Below are 23006 nucleotides of genomic sequence, written 5' to 3' on the forward strand. Positions count from 1 at the left end.
ATGTAGTTTAATATGTAATTTATCTTTTAGGAATCTACACAGAACATGTCCCTTTCCTTTTTTGTCCAGCTATGAAGTCTTAACTGTGGTACAGTATACATATAGCTTTCAGCCAGTGCTGCAGTCTCTGTGTTATTAATGAGTTTATCACTCCAAGACCTTTACCATGTAAGAAGTTACTTCTTTTGTGCCTATTTTACAGGTAGGAAACTGAAATGCAGAAAAAAAGTGACTTTGCCCACGGTTACACAGAACATCTAAAAGACCAAGGAATCAAGTATCCAGAGTTCTTTCATAATGCTTTACCTACAAACTACCCTCTTGTCCTCTCCCTTCATACTTCCTTTTCCCCGGAGTTAGAGGCAGTGAAATTCTACTAGTCTTAAAAATACTGGGGAGTTCCATTTGAACACCCAGCAATTTGTAAAATACATATTTTGAAAATCGCCTTGTATTACCTTACATATCCCTTCAATCCTTTTGTTCTTATATTCCTTCTCTTACGACAAAGTTGTTATTAAACAGCTGTATCTACAAAACAAACTCAAGTTTGCTTTTTTAAAAATAATATATACTCAGAATATATTTGTACATATAAAAACATTTACCTGTACACAAAATATGCATGGAAACAGCAATGATGATTCCTGCATTTTAGGGGCCTGTTGCAAATACTTTGTGTCTCTCTGTGTCCAATGCGTGACATGCACAGAAATACAAGCGAGTGTCTTTGGTCCTGCTTTGGAACAAAACCAAGGAACTAGTTCCTTGTAAAATTAGGAGTGATATTGTTCCTATAAATAATTGATGATATAGACGGATTTAAGAACTGTAACTAAGGCAGTTGGTTTCTCTGTCTTGGAAGAGTGAAGATATTCAAAGATATATTTTTGAAGATATTTCCTCTTTTGGCCTTGTTTGTGAGAGAGAAATTACCACTTGGTGATAATAGGTTTGAATGTTAAAGTTTGAACTGAAGTGAGTCAGCTAATCTATATCACTGCTTAAAAAAACATAGTTTGTTCTGGTCTATACGTGTTAAAAAATATATTCAGCTCCAACTCATTTTTGAAGTCCATTGTTAGCAACTGGTAATTTTCCAAGTGCCGAACAAACATGGAGGGATTTTCAAGAAGGGGAGCAGTTCTGTTGACTACAGTCAGAATATTTTTTTTAAGGCCTGGTCAAAAGCTCATTGAYGTCAGTAGAAAGTCCCTCATTAACATCACTGGGTTTGGCTTTTGGGGCATATGATGGCCCAGATTGTAATCTTAGTTAAATCTGATTCTGTTAGGGAATTTATTCACTAGTATAACACATTCAAGCTGCTCAAAATTGTTTGCACTAAAAGCTTTCTTAACCAAAAGTAATCTTTTTGCCAAAATGAAATAATCTGTGAAAACAAATATATTCTTTACTTCATATCTACCATGTTGCTTAATTCAAATTTTATCAAGATCATTTTTGTCAATTTACATTTTATTTATGAAAAGCCCTATTTCTTGCTGAAATATTGGGGTTTAGTAAACTAGGGACACCAACAATTACTCAGGAAAAAGATCGATAAAAATATAGCGCATCACTAAAAATTGAACATGTATCTATTTCAAACCCTGTGAAATGAAAACAATTTAAAAATCATTTAGACTTTTTCAGCCAACTCTGTAGCTCAAATCACAAGATGATCTAGTAACTTTATTAGAAATAATAATAATTAAACATCTGGAAAATGAAAATATAAGGGAATATGAGAAGAAAAAAGAAAAAAATGGCTGGAGAATTGGTTCAAAATAAAAACTCGTAATAATGACTGATGGAAGTAATACTTTGGGCAGCATTATATCATGCATTGTATATATTCTATAGCAAGCCTTGTCTGGAGACATTGACCTAAGTTTTTGCAAGATCTAGATGGCATACATTAGCAGAAAAAAAAAGGGGTTCAGAGATGTATACAGAAGGGTATAAAAGAGACATAAAAGGGGGAAGGAATATGTGAGAGAATATCATAGGAGGTTCAGGGGAGAAGGCTCTCACATTAGTGAATGGAAGTTTACAGATGTTGGAAGAGTTTTGGCTTCTATTAAAATTAATGAGTAGACCTCTGTGGACTCTCACCTGAGGAGGATGGTGTGTATGTTCCAGGAAATTACAGTTTTGTCATGGTGCTACCTGTGAGAGTCATTAGGACCACCTTTGTGAAAAATATTGTCTCTACAAGGAATGGAGGTAGGTATAAGATGGAAGAGGAGAATAGAAAGTGTATTAGAAGCCAGAAAACAATTGTTTCTTCCTTAGTGATGGGCAAACTACTTGAGTTGAGAGTTAAATCATGTAGTGAAGGGCATTTAATATTTGATTACTATTTCATTTCTTACAGTAACTAGCCATCATAGTATTAAGTATTTTTAAAAGTCAGGAAATTAATGGTCCTTGTGAAAATTGAAGATTTTTTTCTAAAGAAAACTTTAAAAGAGCAAACAATTAAAGATAATCAATATCATTGTTATTAGAAAACCTGTGAGTAGAACACTTCTTCTCAATTAGGGAAAAACTGCATTTTATGTGCATCTATTGCAAGCTGATCTTTGCTCGCTTCAGCCTGTAATCTTGGTTTATGCTTCATGGATAGGCTTTGTTCCAAGTGTTTTTGAAGCATTGCATGCCTTTTTAAGGTTTCAACAGAAGAACAAACAGCAATGAACTCAAAAGAACAAAGGAGTATTCTTTTTTTTCCATCTTTTTTTTTCTTCTCTGAAAAAAGAAAAAAAATGTTTTATCTCATTTTTCTCCTCTTTCAGGAAGTTGATGGCAATAAAGTGATGTCTTCATTTGCCCCACACAACTCATCTACCTCACCCTTGAAGGCAGAAGAAGGTGGGCGTCAGAGTGGAGAATCATTGTCCAGCACAGCCCTGGGAACCCCTGAAAGGCGCAAAGGGAGCCTAGCGGATGTAGTAGACACCCTTAAGCAAAGAAAAATGGAAGAGCTCATCAAAAATGAGCCAGAAGGTAAGACCTGGGAAACTGGCCAAAATTTTCCGTTTTGTTTTTTCTCCAGATTCTTTGGATACATATACTTTTTAATCTTCCCATTTTCTGCTCTATTTGCTTTTTCTTGCTAGCAAAATTGAAGTAAAGAACTCATAGTTCTTGCCTATATTAAAGATGAATTTTAACAGTCTCCTATTATTGCTAACGTTTTTAGCTTTTCCTAAATGAGAGCCTTTGTCTGACACATATGGTCTTTTTGTCACAGTTACAATAAGCACAAGCATCCTGTTACCATCCTCAAGGTGGGCACAATGAACATTGTATTTGTGATAGTCTGGGGGTCATTTACACCATGACATTCCCCCCCGCACTGCTGACAACGTTCTAGAGCAAAAAGCAATGTTATAAGCAATGATGTTCTTTTACTAAAAACATGTAGTAGATATGCCATTATTTACAAGGTAAAATGTTAAATTTGGAATTCAAGAAAGCTTTTGGATCGAATGTGTTCTATCATGTCACTCACTATTTATCTATAGTGCAAGTGCCATGCAAGCAGATACAATACAGTGTTTTTCTGTATTGTGTCTGGTCAACAAGTTTCAGCTCTGGCATCTAGCGATCACCTCTGGAGAACTGGTTTCTTTTTGAGACTGTATGTCCAGTCAGTGATGATGCCACTTGTCCTCTCTGGACTGAGACTAAGACCAAACATCTCATCTCTTGGAAGCCATAGAACAGTTTTCCTTTAAGTAAAATTTTCAATCCCTGCCTATTTGGGGTAGATTCAAACCGCTGGCTGAAAGGCAAGGTTCTTGCTATACTCTCCATAGGTATCCAGCATTTTACAGCTAGATCTCCAGGGAGGGGACCGTGGTCCTGTTGATGTTGTGTGAACTCACTGAGCCTTATTCCCTAACACACAACAATAATACTATATTTTCTTTTACACCTACCTTTTTTTTTGTAGAAATCTGCTTCAGCTGTTTAAAAGCGTGGCCCTCTAAGCCACCTAAGTGTTTAAGCATGAATCAACAACACCTACAAGAAAATTTTAGGACAACCTCTATACTGGAACAAAACTAGGTGCAAACACAGGCATACTATCACATACACAAGCATGACAGTATTATAAATTAATTTTCCCTTCCTTAATGGAACACACAATAAGGGGCTGCTGGGAAACAATTCTTTGTCTAAGCATTTTTTAAAATATTACAGTTAATCAGAGCATTATGTTTTGCCTTTACATTGACTTACTGGTCAATGCCATGACCTACCTTGTGCCTTTGAATGGGAAAGATCTTCCCTGTGTATGGTGCAGTGGGGGAAAAGAGATGAGATTATATTTAAGAGAGAATAAAGAGCAGGGGTTTCTGGGCAATATATAAATACTGTGTTGAGTGGGAGGTTGTACATGCTGCACAGACTCCATTAGGGAAAGGCCACAGATAGACATGAGAATGGTTACAGAGCCTGTGCATTATCCCAGCTCTGCTAAAATGAAAATATACAGTACAAACAAAAGATCTACAGCTTTGCGAAGAGATTGGAAGAGAGGGGAGGGGGAGCAACTGAATGTTGGGCTTTGCAAATGCATGCAACAGAAAATCTTTTCTTCCCTCTAGCCATTGTTCTATTGTCTTTCAAAGGCCATTAAAATGAACAGCAGGTTGTGATGAAAATTTCATTAAGCCCTAGTTAAATCATTATGAGGATGCCATATTCATGTCTCTTCTTACTCCCCATCCAGAAAAGAAAAAAAAAAAGATTAGGAAAGGGTTTTTTTCTCCCTTTCTCCTTAAAAAGCGAACTAACAAAAGTTCAGAAGTTTCAAGAGAATGGGAAATGGGACCTGAAACAAAAGGAGGCCAGAGAGATGAACTAGCTAGGAAGAAAATTAGACTTGCACAGAGGCATTGAAAGGTGTTGAGGGACAAATGCATCATCTTGACAAGTCTCCCTCCCCCTTCCTTCAGTCAGCATGATTGTTTTTAGAGTGGCTAATTAAAAATACATATTTCTGGATGAAGAAGGCAAGTTTGTTCTTAGAGATCCTCCACAAATACAAGCCTCTTTCCTAAAAGAAGAATGTATTGTCACAAACACAATGTTTTTTCTATTTGAACTCTTGCAGAAAATCTTATTGTCGTGTCTTCTTCATATAGTGCGAAAGTGGAGATGTCAGTCATCACGGGTTGCAAGTTGGGTAATTAGCATATTAATGATTTCCACCATGAATAAGATAAGTTACAAGTGGTAATCTTTAATAGCACATGTAGGTAACAATTCAGTGATGAATGATCACTGTGTTTTTCAGTAATTTTTAGTCTTACTAATTTGTGGAGCTCTGTAGGATAAGGCCAAGAATCTTGGTTAAGCATTGCTGTATTATATCAACAACAATAATACAGTAGTTTGTTTCTCTTTGGGAGGAAAGGGAAACATTTGCACCAATAACTGAGGTTTAATTAAATCAATTTTCCTTGAATCTTTCTAAGACCAGATATGAGCCAGATGCCTATTTCTCTATGTACTCAAAAGTTTATATATTATTTAACTCTTACAGTGGGCTGCTGTATTTGCTCTGTTTTTTTTATTGTTTGAAATTGTCTTCTAAATTACTGTGGGAAGTGTGCTTTTAAAACATTCTTTCAAACGGACTATTTCTTCAAAACTGAAAAACAGAAAAGTACTGGATGGACAACTTTAGGTCTTGATCCAAACCTCAACTGAGCCAGTGAAAGGACTTCTCTTTTCTTAAATGAGTTTTGAGGACAAGCCAGATGCTCCAAAATATTGATACAGGACTGACCGTTATTAAGGGACTTTACTAACCTAAGGCAAATGGTTTTCTTAAATAATGTTTGTTAGAAAGTAAGGGTTAATACTGAGTAAATCGTGTCAGTAAATGGCAAGGATTTTTTTACAATGTTACAAAACCTACTGCTCAGAGTGTATGAATGTGCACATGTATGTATGCACATTTGTGGACACATACCCACACATGCACCACAAGGGAAGCATCACTGTTCATATAAATGGTTTCCATGTTGATTTGTTGCATATATGCCCTTGGTTAAAGTCCCCTATATGCTACCTACTCATTCCTAAGAACTTTCTAAAAGCCTGTCACTTCTTTTTTTTCCTTGTATTTGTATGTGGTGTTGGTTTTCTCAGGCATTTCTCCTTAGTTCCTAAAGCCCTGTGCTCTTTTTTTTCTAAACTGGCCATTTTACTCTTGCTTCATGAAATGATGTGATTGAGAATGAGTCATGGTGACACTGGGGCATGGAGTGTTTTAGTGAATCTAAAATTTGTGGAATTTTACTCATTGCTGATAGAGTGTTCATTTTCCTCATCTCAAATTCTGCAGAAAATCCTTGTATGCTGCTTTACTATTTAGGCCCCCACAGGCATAAACCTATTACCAAAGTCACACAATGTTATTTTATATGAAACATTCTGTCCTTTCTAACTTGGACTTCAGAAGAGGAGTCAGTCCCCTTTTATTCCTGGTATACAATAATGAAGATAATGGAGTGGGTTTGGAGAAGCCTTATATACTGTGACAGACTTCAAGCCCTTGCCCTGAGGGTCGTCTGCCGACCATGGGATTCCTTTTGCAGCTAAAATCATTAGGCGAATGAGATACGGGCATGTTTTTCTTCTATTTTCTTAAGGCATCAGAGGATGATAGAGACTTTCTGTCTGTCTGTTCTCTTCATTTGTAGAAATGAAATGGAAATCTCTTTGAAGTCACTGAACTTGACACAAGTTCATGAAAGCAAAGACCAAAGCAGCCACTTAGCTTTTTCTTGCACTATTAATGGGATTGGATTGCCGTATTTTAATTTATGGCCTGTGCTTGTGGAAAATTAAATCTCTGAAATCTGTATAGCCATTCCTCTAAACGTATGGCTTGGCTTCTGGGGGGAGAAGAGGAAAAAAAAAAAGGCAAACAAGCAAATTCTCTGCTATTTTTAGAATAGGCTAGAGTACTGACTTGCTCTTTACATTTCTAACTTTTAGTTAAGAATCAATTGTCATTTTCAATTTTAGCGGTCTGTGTATGCAACAGGCTATCTATCTGTCTGTCTCTAAAACTTCCATGCTGTATCTTCTGAGGCCAGGTCTATGTTGTTGTACAGAATTTATAGTATGCCTGGATAAAAGGGGTCATATGGGCATCTACTTGATCACAGAAACTGCTCATGTGTGTGTATGCTCATTCATCTGCATGGCTCATTCTCCTTCTGTGCAAAGAACTTATGAAACTCAGTTCTGTGTTTTGCTGTTTTGAATGAGGGCTTTGAATTTTGTATAAATACATGTACATAGACACATATCTATAAAGTGTATGTATTTTTATATACAATGTACATATATATACATGCATGCACACAAAAGGATTATATATAGGTATATACAGTGTTTAATATTGTTCCCACTCCAACATTTCTGTCTGCTAGTCCTGCTTTAATCCTCTCTTCTAATCCTCTCTTCTGAGCAGCAACAATTAATCTCAAGTGTTTAGAAAGCAAGTAGTGTATTCTGGGTGCTATTGCAAATAAATAAATAGATAATATTTTGTTAGATAGATGTAAATATATAATGTGCCTACAGTTAAAAGGGTTACTGGGACATATGTTTGCAGGGCTTTAATAGGTAATGTGACTATTTCAGTCTCATCTATTCTAGTATGCTTCAATAATATAAGTAATTATTTTTTAGAAAAGAAAGTGATAAGGCCTCTCAGGCATGATTTTTGTCTTCTGAACGTCCCCCATAGGCTATTTGTGTTTGATGTTTAAGTTTACATTATAAATCACAACGCCTGTTCTTGTGGTAATTTAAATGGCTGTTGTTTAAGCAGTTCTGTAGTCTATAAAAGTGAACGATATTGGATTCAGGATCTCTAGTTGAAATAAGATCCCAGAATATCTCCTAATATTATCAAACTTTTAATCACATCTCTTGTAAAGAAATCAAGAGGTCTCCCTCTTCTTAAGCCGTAAATTCCAAAGCAGACCATTAATGGGCACGAGAAGAGAAGCCTTTGAAATTCAGGCTCTTGTTTTAAATCACATCTGATGAGGTGGGAAAAAATAAAGTCAACAGATCCAGGGGAAAAGCCTAAGGATATTCTAATTGGATGAGGTTTGAATTTCTTTTGTTTGGTTCTTCACTGTCCTTTTGACAAAGTACGTGTTGAAGAGGCTTTGTAATGCTGTTCTACTGAAGGACAAACAAGGATACTTTCAGCTGAGTACTTTTAAGTTTTGTTCCATACACTCCTGCTGCTGTGCAAAGATGCTTCAAGTGCATTGTGGTTGCATGTTCTCTGTGCAGCCTGTCACCAGAAAATATGTCTTATCTTGTAGAGCAAGCCAGCATCAAACCTCCATGCACTTCTTTCAAAGACACCACCATATGGAAATATGCATTCATATACTGCTGATGAAAAAAAAAAAAGAAGAAAAAAAGATAAAGTTTATGAAACAAGCCTATGTGAAGAGAAGGCACTCTTTAATGCTGTGGTGGCTTAAACCTTTATTAACAAGTGCTTTAACTTTAGAACAGAGGTAGCCTAGTTTGAAGCTCTGCCAGCTCTTACTTGCTCAGAGTGAAGTTTGTTCATTTGTCACCTTCAGTTTCTAAGTGTTTTCCTTCCTAATAGTTTAGCCTGACAGTCATGGTTTATTTAAATGGATGTTTTCAAAATGTGCTTAGATTGCCTTCCAAGTCTCTATTGCTTACATCCTCAAAGTTTTATAGCTTTTGGATTTTTCTTTTCTCTTTTGGTAAAGGCATCTGAGGTGCTGATACAGCATCTTAAGTGTAGAAGAAAGCCCTGTGGTCAAGTGAGATTCAGGAAGCTTGTGCTTTTGGAGAGAAGGTGCAGTCCCTCTCCCCCTCCCTGTTTTAAAATGAAAATCTTCTCTGATGGGTCCCATAATTAAGATTTTCTTCCAGGGTACATTCACTCCATAATATTGGATATAATATATATACAATATACATAATATAATAATATGGGCTCCCGCCTGCCCCTAAATCCCCTGTTAGCCAGACTCTTCAATAGTCATGATTCATTTCAATGGGTGTTTTCAAAATTTGCTCCCCCCTTACCCCCAGTCCATTTCAGTGTGCCTGTTGTAGTCCAGCTAGATGAGTTTGCAGTCTGCCTTCCTTTTCTTTTTTCTCTTTTCTTTTTTTTCTTTTTTCTTTTTTCCTTTTTCCTTTTTTTCTTTTTTCTTTTTTCTTTTTTCTTTTTTCCTTTTTTTCTTTTTTCTTATCTTTATTGTTTTCTTTTTCTTTTTCCTGAAAAATACATTAGCTTTCTGAGCTTCATTTCAGTCCTTGGATCACTGCTGGAGAAACCTCTGACTCAGACTGTTAATACACAAATATACATGAGGGAGTGTGCCAGCTCTTTTTGTATGCCTATGTGCCACAGCTTTTGGGGATGTCATTTATTCAAAAGTGAAGAGCAAGCCACCTGTTTCTCAGGCCTCTTGTCCCTCATATTAAAGGTCCAAGCCCTTGCTGAATAGTAACATCTTAATCTGGGCGACATACACAACATTTAGCTGAAACCTATTTGTCAAGCTAGCAGGGTTTGTGGGATTTCTTCCCCCTCTCTCTTACCCCCGAGACGCTTGTCACGACCGTGCATATTAAAATTAATCAGACCTTCCAGGCTTGTGTGGCTGTGTGGTTTAACATGAAGAAGTGGATATCAAGCGTTTGCCCTAATTAAATAGGCCTGCTTGGTTTTCTTCTAGTGGATGCTTGTTTTTTTTTTTAATAAGAGCTGCTTGTGGAGGAGGCACGGCCAGCACTGGAGTTAGTGGAGAGCTCACTTCAAAGTTTTCTTTGCCACCTGCGCCCAGAATACTGGGCCCTGAAGGGCTCCCCGTGTTCTTGCTTAACAGCGCAACTTGTGGCGCGTGAGCGGCGGAGCTGGAAGGGGGAAACACGGCCAGCTGAGTGAGAGAATGAGCAGGGACGAGGAAGCTGGGAGCTGGCATGAGCATGTGCGCTGGCTTCTCAAAGTTGATTAAGATGACCTATCATACCGTCTGATTAGCTTTGGCTCTTCGTCTGCGCCTTGAGCTATTCACAGGGCTGTCTCCGGTCTTCTGTTTACCAGCAGCGAGGGAAAGCCTCCAGTATGGCGAGGAGTGGCATTTGCAGCAGCTCCCACTTGCTTGTTTAGCTAATGAAGTAGCCTGGTAAAAACACTCTTAAGTTTGAAGCAGTTGGTTACTTTTATTAGTTGTGTGTACGTTTGATATATTTAAAGTGCTTTACGTGTTGCTGTTTTGAGTTGACAATTTTTCACAAATATATGCATCTCTTGCCTTGCAAATTAGCTATACTGGGAAGGCAGAACTACTTTTGTTATCTTCTCTTCTCTTACACTTTCATCGTATTGTTCTGTGTTGCCCCAGGAGAAAACATGCTATAGGTGTGTGATTTATATACTGTAATACAGAAATTCAAAAAGCACTCAAAACAGAGGAAAGGAAAGTTGAGCGGGGGGAAACCTCAAGCCTGTTAAACAGTAGTTCAGGGCTGATACCATTTAGCAATTCATCAACTTAATTTTGGCCAAAAAATAGTAGGAAATTTGGAACGGTCAACATTTTTAGACAAAATGTTTCATTGGAAATGGTATTTTTTGTTTTTAGATGTTTAAGATGATTAATCTGAAAGAGAAATGAAAACATTTCAATTAGGATTAAATAAAACATTTTGGGTCAGGTGGAAACAGCTTTTCCCTGACTTGGTTTGGCAACTGAAATGAAAAAAAAAATACTAATCACATGAAAATGCGTTTCAAAAGATTACTTGTAAAAGTTTTGGGGATGTTTTTGTATCTAATGACCCAAAGAGAAGGACAAATGAGCAGTTCTTATAAAGTCATTTAAATGTATCTGAGTGTTGCACTTTATGGTTTTGAGGGTAAACTGTAATATTTTAGTCAGAAAAGCTTTCAAAATTTGATTTCCTCCAAATGTGGGAATTTCTACATCTTCTGAAGCCTCAGTCAGAAAAGTTTTGCCGCACCGAGGTCATTTTATTTTGAAATAGTTTTGTTGGAAGTCTATCAGACTTCCTGTGTCAGACCTGCTTGGCATGCCTCTAGAGCAGAAGCCTATGAGCATGTTCTGGGGGGCCTGGAAGCCTATGGTCATTACACCCCCAGAATTTGATTTTGCTTTCTATTAAAATTCTTGCAATCCAGTACACAGGCAGAAAGCAAAGCTTTATTTATCTGTTTCCATAATTGTTCAAACTGTTGAAGTAAAACCCAGCAGGTAGGATGATATTCCATTGATTTCAAAATTTATTGCACGTCCGTGCACTAACTCTTTGCCATCTTTCGCTCTTTTTTTTAAGCATTCTTGTTATTCCTATTTTATTTTTCATTTCAAACCTTGGCACAACCCAAACGTAAAGAACCATATTGACACTGCCAAGCATCTGTCTGGTGCTTGACAGCATCATAGAAACCCTTCCAGTGTTTCATCTGGGTTGCTATTGGTTATTTAACAACACAATGCAAACTGTGCAGTGTGGGTGTATGTGAAATGGAAAGAAAGGTTGAGGTGGGGGGAAGGAGCCCTGTACAAGTAAATACATTTTTCATCATATCTTTTGTTTGGTCTGTTTGCTGTGTGCTATTCAGTAGTCAATAGCAGTGGTTTGACAGTTCTGCAGAAGGGTAAGAAACCTTTTCTTAAACTTTTATTCTCCTGCATTTGTCTGAGTACAGAAAGTTTTCTGCTTTCAGTTTTTCTTTTGCTGTTGTTGTTGTTGTCATCTGTCTGTTGTTGAAGGATTTTTGTTGTTGCTCTTTTGCTGATGTGACATAAGGTCATATTTATGAAACACTACTTACTGAGCAGGGATCTTGTACAGGTGAAGTGGACATTTAGAGAGCTAATACGAAAGGTTCACTGTGACAATCTTCTAGGGCAATCTAGTTCTTTCAAGCTTGCTTTTTATTTATTTATTTAGTCTGGGGACCAAAGTGAAAAGTGATTGAACAGCAAAATGAGTTTGTGCTTTCTACTGAATAATGTCCTGTTAGCACTTGTGCGACTCTGCAAGGCTTTCTGAAATGTTTAGCCTTGATTTAATTCGTATTTAAGATCTCTCCTCCCAGCACATTAATATAATGTCAATGTAGAATGCATTGCATGGTGTAATTACTGCAGAGAGCAGTAGTTGGGAAAACAGACGGTAATTGAACACATGGCTGTTTATTACAACAGGACAGTGCTCCTACGTTGGTATTTAGGGCATTAATAGGGAAGAATTGATTTGTTGTTTTAAGATGAATTCAATCACTGTTGCTTAGGCCTTTGTTTGTTCAGGCCGAGTTATGCTTTGTTTGTGTTATGTGCCCAAGAGGTTTACACACCACAGCGTGGCATTAGTCATGCAGAGGACTTGGGAGCAGAGAGCCATTTAAATGAACAAAGGACATTTTTCTTTTTGGCTCTGTTTATCTTCCTCTCTAGTTTTGTTACCCTCTAATCTCTCTCTCTCTCTCTTTCTCCTTCTCTTTCTCTCTCTCTTCCTTTCTCTCTCTCTCTTTCTCTCTCCTTCTGTCTCTCCCCCTTTTTCCTCCCCAGACAGTTTGGATCAATGCAAAGGTCCTCCTGCTTTCTTTCTTCCCCCTCCTCCTGATTCAGCCTCCCAGAGATGAATGGAGCTCTGATTGACAGGTGGCAACATAGGGTTGCAGCACAGGGTAAATAGGAGTGGTTGCTCCCAAGTTTGTGCAAGAAAGAATGGGGGGAGGAAACCCTGTTCAACTTTTGAGGAAAATGATTAATTTCAAAGCAAACAGAGCTGGAATTAGATGTACCACTGCATGTCTCAACTATGATGCTTTTGAAAGAAGGAACCCACACCTTTTGTCATCTTTGCTGGATTGCACTCTAGTCAGGCCCTGTGCAGGCCACATCCTGTGATTTAATGAGGCTTCTGCCCTTTTCTCCTTTTTACTGATGTGAGTCTGAGAGAGGAAGAGAGAACCATATGACTGAAGTTGAATTCCTGGTCTCCCTGTTGTGAGCAGTATGGTTTATATTTTAGGCTCATTGTGCTTGAGAGGAATCTCATCTTGATTTATTTCTGAGTGTGGGAGAGTTAATAGACACTTCAGAATGTTGTGGGCCAAATTTTGCTCTCAAATGTAAGTTTACAACTCTCCCTGATTACAGCAATAGCTTTAAGAAGGCAACATTTGACCCAATACAGGAGTTGAAAAGAACCCAATGTGAATTGGTTTATTATCCCCATACAGATATGGATTATCCGTGTTCCTAGGAAGAGCATTATTAAGAGAACTGAAGGGTAACAACACCAAAGTCTGGCAGTCATTAATTGCTAGAAGTTTACATTTACTAGATAGTAAGATACCTTGTATCTAAGCAATATAGTGCAGTATAGTCAGATGAGGTAGGAGCACCCACAGACTTGCCTTTTGGAGGTATAGGAAGTACTGGCTTATGTAGTATAAGGAAGGAGAGCCCCAAACCTGGGACAGGGAAGGCCAGTCAGATTCCTGCCAGGTAGAAATAGCAATTTAGCATACATGTACATATTCTGCAACACACAGGGAAGAATATGAACCTGAACTGTCCATCTGAGCTTTTTAGCAAAAATTAGTTAAATTATTGAAGTTCTGAATAAATAGGAACACAGGAGAAGACAGCTACGACGGGAGCTAAAGTCCAGCAATGTTTTTACCCATGCCTGCAATCACAGACAATTGGTTATGTGTGGGATATGCTACTTGGCTGTTACTTGTAAATCTTTTCTAAATATCTAGGAAATGCAATTCCAAAGGCCCAGCCCTTATGCCCAAGGGGAAGTTTCCTTCCCACGTCACAAAAAAGCAGTTATTGTATTGCTCTGGCAATAAGCAAGAATGATCATAGCTACAGATTTATATAGCCCCGAAGTTACTATTGGTGTCCAAATATGTTATCAGAAAGGAAAGCCTCTCTCCAAACTTGAAAGAGGTTATCCAAGTATCCTGTTTTTCCAGGACAGTTTGGAATTTTACATTAGTTTTGTACTGTAGATTAGGATACACAATCAACAAAAGTACAAAGCTAAATAGTCTAGAGACAAAGATTACATGGAAGAAGAAAAAGCCTCTTGGTTTTGTATGCATCCTCAATCTTTTTTTGCTAAGCCTTTTTATTTTTCTATTTTGCCCACAACACACATCCCGTTTCAGTAACTGAACATCTTATCTCCCACAGAGTCAGAAATTAGAAAAAAAATAAAGCAAAAAACTCAACGACTAAGCAGAAAAGCTATGTTTCAACTGTAGTCATTACTATATATTCACTCAAATCCTATGATACTGGGACACTGTCTTGTCCCAAAGTGTAAAACATGTTAATGTATTTTTGCTGAGATATCTATACACTAGACTTAAAACAATGTATTTCCAAATAGTTCCTTTTTCTTGTAAGTGAAATTACTATATGAAGATAAAACCAGAGGACAGCAGGCTTCTGCTAATGATTTTCAGCTGCAACAGTTCTGGATTCCACACTGAGCTCATGTACAGCCTTAATCAGCAATGATGTTTAACTAAATCTGAAGACATTTCACTGAAGATTATTTTATTTTATGTTAAGTCTTTTTTATGCGWGTCCTCTTGCTGTGTCATCTAATTGATTCATAGTTCTTGCGAAGCTTTGGGGTATGGGATGCTCATGCAGGCACAATGCATTCTTCCTTTACAAGTTTGGCCAAGTCAATCCTCTCTGAGTTCAGAGGAATTAAGAAGCTGTCATTGGGCATGATTCTGTAACTAACCATAAAATTATTAGATGAATAATACACATGATGTGGGGGTTTAAGCTAGAACCTGTTCTTTCTGCTGCAAAAAAATGCAGCCTTTTTGAGATGCTGATCGTGATGTTACCAGTATTTTGTTGCTATACCAGTCACTGAAAGAGGGAACACAGTACACAGTGGATATTACACACGTTATACAATATTTTAAAATATTGGTTCATACAGAAGACAGCAAAATGAAGATACTTTCTCACATTGCCAAACATTTTCCCAATTTTTGTAATGTAATTCTTTTTTTTTTTCCTCTCCTTTTTTTTGTAACTAGTACAAAATGGACAGCTCTTATCAGTGGTAAGCAGAATGGTAAGCAGTCACCCTTCTGTCCTGAACTTATGCCTTAAATGTAGCATGAAGCAAGCTGCCATTAAGGTGCTGGTGAGAGTTCAGTCTTCAGTTCCATTTCATCCTTGCTTTCTCACAGGGTTTGCTAACAATTGCTCTGCTTCCATATTAACATTGTAAATGTCCACCAAAAATTAGACAAAATCGACAAACACCGCACTCCCAAGTATTTTTAGGAGCAAATGCGATGCAGCATACAGCTATTTTTTAAGTCATCTACTTCAGCTCTTTTAGTAGATGTAAAGAAAGGTGAAAAAGCAGCAAGAGGAGAAAAATGAAGATGCTGTTTGCCCTTGAATAAACAGGCCCCACCGTGGCAAGATGAAAGGGAGACACAATTTTTGTAAACTTCTCAGTATAACATTTTGAACTCTGAGGGATGTTAAAGGATGTGCTATAGTAGTCTTCAGACCTTCTCTTCTCCCTTATGATGCGCCCTTGGAATCTGATTGATCCTGGAATAGTCAAAATAGAAGAACTACTCATGGGGATTGGTTTGATTGATTGCTTTCTTTTCTCACGAAATCTTGTTCATACTAGAACAGGACATTCAGATTATTTAGGCAATTCCAGGTAGCCTTCCTCACAGGCTGAATGCATCCCATAAAGCTGTCGGTTCTTTAGCTTAATACCAGATCTTACTGTATTAATTCAAGGCTTTCAGTGATCTAGGACACAACGTGTCAGGAAAAGGAACTAAAATTAGAGGCAGACTTTTGGCTGTGAGAGCTGCTTGAGGCTACGTGGGGTGAAAGAGAAGGGAAGAGGCCTGATGTCAGTCACAGGCTAGAGACTGCAGGAAGGCCAAAGCATCGCCTCAGGTACAGCATTTTTTTGCAACACGCATTGTAGTGAATGACCCTTCTTTTTTTGTCACATCCCACTCACTGATACAGCACTCCATGATTCATTTCACACGCTAAGTCCTTGTTGAAAGCTACCAGAGTTCACTTGTTACAGCAAAGTCCAGTTCTCGGTACAGTGGGAAGGGGGAGTCCCTTTTGAAAGTATGATTTTTTTTTTCCACTCTAAAAGAGGAAGGAAAACTTAAAAATAAATAGTAGCTAATCTTTGATGACATGCGCCTAAAAAAAAGTGAGAACATATAACAATACTAAGGATTCTAAATTGTCTGTTTATAGAAAACCAGCTCTTGGTGCCATAACTTAGTGGTAAAAGAACGATTAGGAGAAATATGACTGAGCGACTGTGGAAAATTGCTTCTTCCTCCTTCACTTTGTTGAATATACTTCATTACATAAAATTTTATTTTCTTGGCTGTATGTAGGAACCATTTTTTGGTAATTTTTTTTTTTAATATCGTTCTGATACGGGCTATGAATGGAGAATAATTAGGTATTATTGTTTGGTTATGCAGATTCTCTTGTGCTCTCTTCTTGTTTACTTCATTTAAACTGTCGAAACTGTTCCTGCCGTGTAGAAATAATGACTGTTATTGAGGGCATGTGAGATTACAGGGACCTTGTTTTAAATTGCTCTGACACTTGTGATCATTTCAGACCATCTGAAACATGTTCGTTCTTCCTGGAAGGTTAAATACTCAGAAACACAAATTCATAGACTTCTAGTCTTTACTAAAAGACATTCAGTCTTTACCCTGTCCTGTCTGTCTCTTTCTAATAAAGTCATAAGGCTCCATTTTGACATTGGTGTGGGATTCGTGTAAACATAAGAGGGCACTGATCTAAATGAGATACACAGAGACCATTTTCCAGTACAAGAATTTTGCCTTATGTTCAAATCTGGAAAGGTTTGTAAGTTTTTAGTACTAGTGAGAAAATTCTCCTCTGAAATCAATACTGTGAATCTAAACTCTGATATTTTGCTCCTATTCATGTGCAGCACTTTCTTTGATGACAGTTGGAGTTCTGGTCTCACAGGGAGAGGAGAATATTGGAGTTGAGATTTCTTGTACTGAGCTCGGGGGATAATATTGTGTTTAGTTTGTTGCACTAGATGCAAGCTAATCAGGGAATAATTAACAGTCAAAATGCCAAGGTTCTTATTCATGTAAAGGATCTGGTATTGAAGTCCTCAGTAAGGTAACACTTGCATTGAATTCAATGAGACTTTAAACCGAACAAAGGCTTCAGAATTTGTCCCCAGCTATTTTTCCCTGTCAGTTTTTAATGAGCATCCCATAAAGGTGTTTAACAATTGTACTGGCTTTGATATTTCAAGTTTTTGGAGAAAATTGCCTTCTCAGGTTGTGAAAAAAATGTTGAAACAAAAAAGCACATTTTTTCTTCGTGATGTCTAACTTACTGTAAGCCAATTCAAAGAATGTTTCACCTCATGCTTTCTTATAGGCACTAGCTAAGGATGTTATAAAGAGTATTGTATAGAAATTGCCAAGAGGAAGGATTAAAGTTGTTGGAGGTATGTAAGAACTCTCCTTAGTTCTTGAGACTGAGGTAAAATTTAGATAGAGAGGTAGTTATAGGCGCCAGTACTTTGTTTGTTTGTTTTATAAATGAAAGGAAAGAAATGCCACTGCTCAGATCACTATACAGAGCCTGGTGTTTAAATGACATGATTTTATGTCAGAAGGAAAAGCTAGTGTATCTGGATTCATCCTTTGCCTTGCTTTCCTCGGTTGTCACTGAGAGCTCCCAGGCTGAGACAGATGGCTGCTGGTTTAGTTGTGTGCGTGGGAGACAGGAACTTCCACATGTGATTTTTTACCATTTGGTAGTAATTAGTTTGTTGTATAAATTAACATTAACTGAACCATTCTTCAGGCATTGTTTGTAATTATCTTCTTTGAGCCTCTGAGTTGTGTAAAGAAATAAAAAGCGGGGAAGAAACTGCTTCTTATTTTGTTCAAGGAGAGGACTCTATCATTAGGCAGAACAGAACCGCAATTATCACATGCCCAACAGACTGAAAACTTTGAAATAGCCCTTAAAAAAGCAACAAAAAGATTTTTAAAGAAATATTAATGGAAGTGAATGATTTAGAAGTGCAGATAGATTTTATAAAATTTGTAAGAATGAAGTATGAGTAAAAGCAATGGTGATCCTGCCTGCCTGACATGATTATTACTACTGCTACTATTTTATTTGGGGTTTGTTGGTGAGGGATAGAGAGTTTGTTTATTTTTTAAATACACTTTTTTTTTTCAATTTTATTCCACTATTTCTTTTCTATCTTTGAGATATTTCTTCATTTTTTGTAGTAAACATTAAGATTCTTGTGTCTGCATATTCAGCATTGAACTATCGTTAGTGCTGGTTTTCTCGGGGGATTTCTGTCATTTCCAACTACCAGCCAAATTGGAATTGTCAGGAGAACAGCCTCTCACATGTTATTTGGCAGTTCTGTTTCCAGACTTGGCCAGAATCCAGAAATGCAGAGGTTCATGGGCATGAAAAATAACAGGGAAAATGCCCTCTGGTATTAGCCAAATATTTTAGTAACATATTGGAAATCTTTAGGTTTATTTGTTAAAAAAGTTCAGTTCTTTTCTGGATAAGAAAGATTAATATTTCATTAGAAAAGTTCTCCACTTTCTTCACAGGTGTAGGTATCCTTATTTTGGTATAGCTCTCCTACTGTGGATACGGAGCTGGCAAAATTGGCAACAGGGAGCTGTATGCTGGTGGTACACTAAGATCACTGTGATCCTCTCTTGTATAGACTAGCTTCTACTAGTCAAACCCAAGTACACTCCATTACAAGGTATTTCACAGCTTCATTAAAATTAATTTAGTATCTAAAGCATGCCCTCTAGACAAAAGTTCATGTGACTTGAGTTTTGAATTATCTTGGCATTTTCTTGTGAAACAAAATGAACACAGTTTTAGAACCCAAACTTGAACTTTTCTAGGTAAATCAGTGCTGATTCCAGATTAACTTAACTACATTCAGGGCCTAGACCTGAGAGATACGCTTGGATTTTCTTTCTTCTGACAGAATTGCTGTTCATGTCTACCTTTGTCCAGGTAAATAGTTTTACCTGGACAATAAATGCTGAAAGAGGACTTGAGATTCTGAAATTAGTAAATATCGAACTATAGACGCAATTTAGGTAATGCTTTTTCTTTTTTTCTTGGCATGAGGAATTAGCCTATATGAAGCTTAGTGCTGTTTGGGGAAGAAGAAGGTGGGAGGGAGCGTGTGGGACCTTTAGTGACTAGGAACTCAAGGAGAGTACTGACTGGAGTCCCTACGCTACACCGAGAACTGCGGTGAAAAGCAAGCTACCAATGGGCTGTTTTCTTTCTCTTTTTCTTTTTGGCATGGATTAATGCTGTAACTGAGGATATCTGTGATTCTCCTGACTTTTGATATCAATGAATCAAACATTTTCTGAAGCATTCTTATTGAACAGATTTTTTTTAAACTAAGAAAAGTAAAGGTGCCAACCATGCTTTGATATTGATATGACAGCAGAGTGAATAGGCTTACTATTAACTCAAATGAGAATGTGAGCTTTTCAGTTCACCTTTTTTCTGCTGAAGAGATGTGGAACAGGAAGGAAGAAGTGAATACAGTCTTTTGTTCTATGAAGCAGTATAGCTGCTTCATCATAATACCAACTATATGGCTATTTTTTCATCCCTGAAGGAATACAAGAAGGAAAGATTGGTCTTGTGGCTAAAAATGCAGAACAGAGAGTCAGAAGATCCAATTTCTTCTGTTTTTTCCCCGGATTTCCCACGTGACCTTCCTTCTCTGTGTTCAAGCCCTCAGTTTTTAGAGCATGGCTGACAACAGTAGCTATACACTTCTTCACAGTGGGAAAATTCAATTCCTGCTTGGAGAAGGAGCCGGACAGTGGTCCTACTTACAAGAACGGACTAGACATAGGTCTGGGGAAACAAGCTGACTGGAAATACTGTCTGTTACACCTCAGCCCCATTTGTCTGCCTAACCAGAAATGAGCGTGTTAGGTTTGGTTTGGAAGCCTTTGACCTGGATTCAGTAGCTTCCTTGTGAGCAGAACTTGCCCTTGCCTCAATGGGATTTCTGCAAGTGAAGCAGCCGCAGAACTGGGCCAGTAGGGCTGTTGTGCAATGCAAGGTTGGCACTGTAGCTTTGTGTGGTAACATAAAAGAGTTACACTACTAGGTAACATAAAAGAGTTATACTATGAGGAAAAGATTTGGTTTCCATCCTTTCTTCTAGATTCTGCTTTCCTAGATTAGACAATTCTCCTTCTTGAATCTCTTACTTCACGGTCAGCGAGAGGTACCTCTGTTCTCACCTTGAGCGAGGGCCCTCTGAGCTTTCAGTCTGTGGCACACAACACTGAACAACACACACGCAGAGCAGAGGTTCATAACCACAGAGGAGAACACAAAATCATCCCTTCTTTCCTTGCCACAAAAATTTTTCTTGCTGTTTTACATGTTTTCCCCACTCGCCTTGTAGAATTTATTTATTTATTTTATGAATGCATGAGTTACAAGCTCTGGCATGGCAAGAAGGTGAGGAATTTTTTGTTTTGTTTTTAGTTTGGGGAAGAGGAGGGTGGGAGGGAGAGTGTGGGAGCTTTAGTGGCAAGAAGCTCAAAGAGAATGCATTAATTAACCCAGGAGGATTGCTGGGATGCTGGAGTGAGAAACTGCAGCTTTAAAATCCAGTGATCTTTATTCATTGTTGGGTTTGGGTCAAAGACCTTGGATAAGAGAAGGAGGGGGGAGGAAAAAGGGTGAGCGGGGGGGGGGGTGGGCACAATGGGAACCAGATGTTTCAAGCTGACGGGGGTTAGCTTCTCTGTCACGGTGTGACAAGCCCCTGCTCTTCCCTGCACACAGAAAGTGCCCCATCCTTTCCTGAAGTCCTTCTGTCCTCTGCAGACGGACGCGGGGAGGGAGGGAGACACATGCACACACATACATACACACATGCACGCACATATACACACGCGTGCATACACACAATCCTGGCTCTGCGTTTTTCCTTTGGCCTACCTTGTCGAATGGCCCTGGAAGACTAAACAGGTGTTATCTACTTTTGATTTCAGTGCATTTAAATTAATCCTGTCAGCTCAGCTGTTAAAACAACTGTCATCTCCAGCTGTTAGTAATTTTCGACTGGGCACTTTTACAGGTTGCCAAGTTCTGAGCCTTCATTGTGAATCTCTCTCTCCCTTTCTCTCAAAGCGCTATAGTAACAATTTGTATTTTTTTAAAGGGGACTTGCATTGCACTGTTTTTATATCAGTCCCTGTTTATTATATATTTGAAATAATAATATCACAAAACCCAACATCGTCATGCCAGACTTTGGAATAAAGAGCTAAACCATGTGTGGAGTGCAGCGCATATCAATCTTCTGTGGGTTTGTTGCAGCCTCTCTGTGCATTTTAAATTTGAATGAGAGATGAATCAACCTGAGGGTTTGGGGAGGGAGGAAGAGGGGGCTTAAATTTTTATTGCCAAAAATAAGGCCTCCTTTTCAGAAGTACTTTTTTTCCCTTCTGCCTCAACATACAGGTAGTTTTAATATCTGGTATTAACAGGAGGGACTTAGTATTAAAAATATTTTTAGATATTTTAAAAATTTTAGATTAATGGCATACGCATGGTGGCCTTAGGAATTGTAGGGGGAAAAAATCATAGATTGGGTACATGTTATCGATTTCAGTAGACACTCTCTAATGTGACTTATTCCTATGGGGTCAGGATCTATAGTCCATTAGCAGGGCTTCAGAGTCAGATAGCACTTGTGGCTTACACAAACCTGAATTGTGACAAGGAGGGCTTTCTGTGCCTTTAAGGGTTTTGCTCATTACAGTTGTGTGGCCAGATTTTCAACTAGTATAAAACTGACATAGTTCCGTTGACTTACTTTGCAAGCTGTCCTTACAACAGTGGAAAGGATTATTTAGGTATTGTTTTGAATGTTCCTAGGAAAAGGACATACTTAAAAAGTGGCTGTAGGTAATGTGTTTGTCAACAGACTACAGATGATTTTAAGTTTCAGGTAGCCCAGTAAAAGGGATTCTTTATAAAGTCATGCTTTGTATTATCTGTCTGTTACTTAAACACAGGTACTGTTCCTATATCCTGCAGTAAAATGAAGACTTCAGATTTGGAACCTCATTCCTTAAGGTTTTCATTATCTTTTAGTTTAGAATTTCTTAAAGAATATTCTAATAAAACAGGAAATATTCCCCGAAGAATTTTAATACAGTTCTTTTCCTTCCACTATGCATTCTTAACCTTTGATGAAGAATTTTATTATTCAAGAAAAAAAAGAACCCCCAAATTTCAGGAATTATATGAGAGAGAAAAAGGAAGATTTGGATGCTGAAGTACCATCTAATGCAGCAGGCCAAGTACTGATCCCATTTCCACCTTTAAAATGCATCTCTGCTTTTTGGCATGTTCACACTATAATACAGAATTGTAGCTATCTGAGCAGCATCTTAAATTCCTATACAGTTGTAGCCATTTTTGAAGGTCCCCACAATAATATCTTTCTAGAGAAGTTTTGAATTCTTTATGAAATTACTGTGTTCACATATTTGGGTGAGCTGCTGTTACTATTTTATTTTCAAACACTGCTACCATTTAAGCAGGCAATGAAGCGACTTCCTCAAATTTCCCATGCCTTACTAAACAATTTTAGTATTTTTCAGTTAGATGTGGAATGATTATTGAAGGTGCTATTTAGTATTAATAGAATCTGGAATACTGTTCATGAAGAATTTATCTGTGCATGTTGGGAACAGGAGTTTGTGAATATGTAGGACAAAATTACATACATACATACATACATACATACATACACACACA

The 23006-nt window shown here is 37.8% G+C and overlaps 1 protein-coding gene across 1 annotated transcript in view; it reads left to right on the forward strand.

Moving 5' to 3' along the window:
* The window catches only part of SOX5 (SRY-box 5), a 453937-nt gene that overhangs the window by 228783 nt on the left and 202148 nt on the right, over window positions 1-23006 (forward strand). The window contains exon 3 of the mRNA XM_026066897.1: window positions 2802-3012. Coding sequence (XP_025922682.1) covers window positions 2802-3012 — 211 coding nt within the window. The remainder of the gene's footprint in view (window positions 1-2801; window positions 3013-23006) is intronic.

This window comes from Apteryx rowi, unplaced genomic scaffold (assembly GCF_003343035.1).
Source record: "Apteryx rowi isolate R43461 unplaced genomic scaffold, aptRow1 scaffold_25, whole genome shotgun sequence".
In the NCBI taxonomy this organism is placed as follows: domain Eukaryota; kingdom Metazoa; phylum Chordata; class Aves; order Apterygiformes; family Apterygidae; genus Apteryx; species Apteryx rowi.